General features: G+C 44.0%; 1 protein-coding gene across 1 annotated transcript; it reads left to right on the top strand.

The window, feature by feature from the left end:
* Nucleotides 1–314: 314 nt before the first annotated feature.
* On the top strand, nucleotides 315–3,390 carry LOC135465457 (pantetheinase-like). The gene is made up of 2 exons (XM_064742698.1): nucleotides 315–580; nucleotides 2,164–3,390. Exons 1-2 carry the CDS (start codon nucleotides 320–322, stop codon nucleotides 3,388–3,390), a joined length of 1,488 nt encoding a protein of 495 aa, XP_064598768.1. The 5' UTR covers nucleotides 315–319.
* The last annotated feature ends 283 nt before the right edge of the window (nucleotides 3,391–3,673 follow it).

Raw genomic sequence — 3,673 nt, forward strand, 5'->3', positions numbered from 1 at the left:
AGACGACCCAGGATTCAACTCCAGTCCAATTCCTTGCTTGCTGATACAGTCATTTTCAATCGATGTGAATGACAGCGCTTACGGATGTCCCCTAAAAAAAAACATGTAAATTCAGGAAAATATGTCAACATGCGCAAGCATGAATCAACAATCAAAGTGCCTCCGTGGAAAATTGCTTTTATCCTGACTTGATAAGATGACATATGTGTAATATCCCACCAATAGTCATGCCATTATATAAGAGGACGAAGTGACTTAACAGACCACATACTTTGTCCGCTTTGTTTGTCGTTACGTGTAGGTATAGTGTATTATCACCATGAGGTTTTTGGCAGGGTTGGTGTTGATCCTAAACCTTGGGCAAATCCTACTAGGAGACCCCGTGAATCATAAAAGGTTTCTCTTCACAAAACCATCGCTGAAACCGCCCCTGGCAATACAACAGCCGACTTACAAAGCCGCTGTGTATAACCACAAGCTCGTGCGCCCAGTTCACGTGAAGTCCAGGACAGAAGCTCTGGCGGTGATGAACAAAAACTTGGACATCTACGAGAAGCAAGCTGCTAAGGCAGGATCTAAGGTATTGTCATATATATATATATATATGTAATTATGTATGCGTGAAGCAAAGGTTAATATAACATTACGAGGAATTATTTAGATTTTAGTTATTTGATTAGTGTTTTATGACGTACTCAGGAAAATTTTAATTATACGACGGCGGCCACCACTATGGTAGGAGGAAACCAGGCAGAATTGGGCAAAACCCACGACCCAAAACCATGCGGTCGGAGAGAAAGCCAGCATGAGGTGGACGTGAACTCACTTTGGTGAGAGGCTTCTGGCGAGGTTATTTACAGTTGCACCTTCCCCACCTCTAACCTCATATATATATTGCTCGGCTGTTTATTTGGTTGGAAAGCCGCTTGATATCAACAAGCAACACAGCCTACAGACGTTGGACACGACAACCGTCCCCGTTTTTAAACAACTGCACTTCGCAAACCAACCAGATGGTATTACTTGCTCATGGAGGGCATCAGTACTTTCAGCATTTACCAATATTGTCCTACTTTTGGAGTTTTCGTGTATCATACCATATCCTTGGTATGTCAGGCCTTTCGATGGTACAGAGTCTGTAACAGACCACATTACGCTTGCAACCGCAGGAGCAAGTAGCGGGAATAGTATCCATTAGCATATATACATTTCTGATTACACTGACGAGATATTCTGATAATCGCTGTGTTGTCTGACTTGTCTCGGAACCACTGCAAAGTGATTCCGAGATGTGGTAAATGAGACAAGTAAGTATTAACTGCTTATATGGCGCCCAAAAGCAGGTCCCCCTTGCATTCCATGAGGTAAACTGGAATTCTAAATGAAAAGCTGAAGAATTAACATTTGTGTATCTTTTATATGAGTGTAATACTCAGTGGTAACTAGAGTATCACGTTGTTAACCACACGATGAGAGTATATTTTGGCTAGTTTACATTATTTTTAATTATTGGCATTTTCTGAATAAAGCATAAAGTGTATTTGATAATTAGAGTTTGTAGCGTTATTGTATAGAAGAGTGAAAACTATAGATTTTGTTGAGCGAAATCATCCAAGCCATAAGAATATGTATATATGTAAGCTTGGGGTTTAACATCGTATTTAACAATTTTTCACTCACATCATTTGAGTCATTAGGTGTGTGTATACATATACTGTGTCGTCTTGTGGAAAAGCGAGTCCATGCCATAAAAGTGCTGCTGAAGTATCATGCCTAAGACACCAGACATGACACCCAATCCAGTCACATTATGCTGACACAGCTACCAAGCAGTCCTGTTTCCTGGTTTTAACCTCTCAATACTGAGCGCCAGGAAGACTGCCAAAAGGTACCACTTTAAAGTCCTTACAATGACCCAACATAAGTCTAATCACAGGTCTGCCGACTTCGAGACGGGCGCTCTAACCATTAGGCCACCAAAGAGGTCCAAGTCATAAGACGTTATCTCTTTCAATTCGAGTGGTTAGTGAGCTAGCGCAACACAATGACGAAGGAGTCTCTCATCAATGAGATAGCTCATCCTGGCTTCCTTTCAGGTCGTAATCAATATGTTTTTTGTGGCACTACTTTGTATAAAGGCATGTCATAATTTGTGTTTTTCAGGGCGTCGACATCTTGGTGTTTCCTGAAGATGGGTTGTATGGTGGGGCAATCTTGCAAAGGATAAATATGTACCTGTTCCTAGAATCGGTTCCAGATCCAAAGGAGGTCATTTGGAACCCTTGCGTTGAGAAGAACCGGTTTGCCAACACCGAGGTTCAGCATCGGTTGAGTTGTATGGCCAGAAACAACTCGCTGTACATCGTGGCCAATATGGGAGATGTCCACCACTGTAGTAGAGCCTCGGATACATCATGTCCCCTGGACGGCAGATACCAGTACAACACAGACGTCGTCTTCAATCCACATGGTACCTTGATCGTCCGCTACCATAAACGAAATTTGTTTTATGAAACCGAATTCAATTACCCTCCTAAAGCCGAACTGGCAACCTTCGATACACCCTTTGGTCGTTTCGCCGTTTTCACTTGCTTTGACAGTCTGTTTCACGACCCGTCCATTGAGGTTATCGAAGATTACAATGTAGACTCGGTTGCATTTCCAACCCTATGGTCGGAGAGACCTCCGTTTTTCTACGCTGTCCAATGGCAATCCGCCTTTTCGGTGGGCATGAAGGTCAACTTACTGGCAGCCAATCACAACAATGCTGGTGGGAGCGGTATCTACACGCCGACAGGTGTCGCTATATACGCTGGTAACCATCAGCCGAGTCAACTACTCATCGCCACGATTCATTCCAGGCCAAATGTCTTCCCGTCGCCGCAGCCAAAACCCACAATCAGTGCAACACAGTCGACCGGTGTGTACGCATCATTGGCTTTTAGAGATCACTATAAGTTTGTAAACCTGAGGGAGGGTAGCTCTTCGGCCACAGTCTGTAATGGCAGACTCTGCTGTCAGGCTAACTACTCCTTTACACAACACGGCGGTGATGTGTTTGCCTTGGGGGCGTTTTCTGGAGTACACACGGCGATTGCTCGATTTGGTGTACAGATGTGTGTGGTGATGAAGTGCGTTGGCTGGGGCACACCATCCTTACCCTGCGGCCAAACCCCGCATTCGTCAGCTTCCACATTCAGTCGCCTAGTCCTCACCGGAAACTTCACCACCAACTACGTCTTCCCGGAGATTCTGGTTAGTTCTGGCGGGACAGAGGAGTTAGCCAGCGGCGAATGGCAGTACTCCGACAAGGTTCTGTCCAGTGCTCATGGTTTCTCCAAACCCCTGCTTTCTGCCGTTCTTCTTGGACGTCTCTACAGTGCACATTAAACGCGCGCGCAAAAAAAAAAACAAAACAAAAAACAAAAAAAAAAAATGAAAACATGATAACTCCAAGCGTGTTTTAATAAATGAATCATTAAAAAGTCTTTATTTCTGATTATAAAATTTAATGTGTGTCCTAACATATAAAGGCACCAAAGGGCTTTTCAGCCTTGTTGTTGAGGGCCTATAACTTTTTGAGTTTTGCTAAGGGCCCAGCGTGGACAGCCTGGAAAATAAGTAGCTCTTAAAACCATCCGGGATGGAGTGGTGGTCGGGGTGTAGGGAGGGA

Source organism: Liolophura sinensis, chromosome 5 (assembly GCF_032854445.1).
Source record: "Liolophura sinensis isolate JHLJ2023 chromosome 5, CUHK_Ljap_v2, whole genome shotgun sequence".
Lineage (NCBI taxonomy): Eukaryota > Metazoa > Mollusca > Polyplacophora > Chitonida > Chitonidae > Liolophura > Liolophura sinensis.

Coding starts and splice junctions, on each gene's coding strand:
- LOC135465457 (XM_064742698.1), top strand. CDS start 320: ATGAGGTTTTTGGCAGGGTTGGTGTTGATCCTAAACCTTGGGCAAATC. Junction 581..2,163: donor CTGCTAAGGCAGGATCTAAG/GTATTGTCATAT, acceptor TGTGTTTTTCAG/GGCGTCGACATCTTGGTGTT.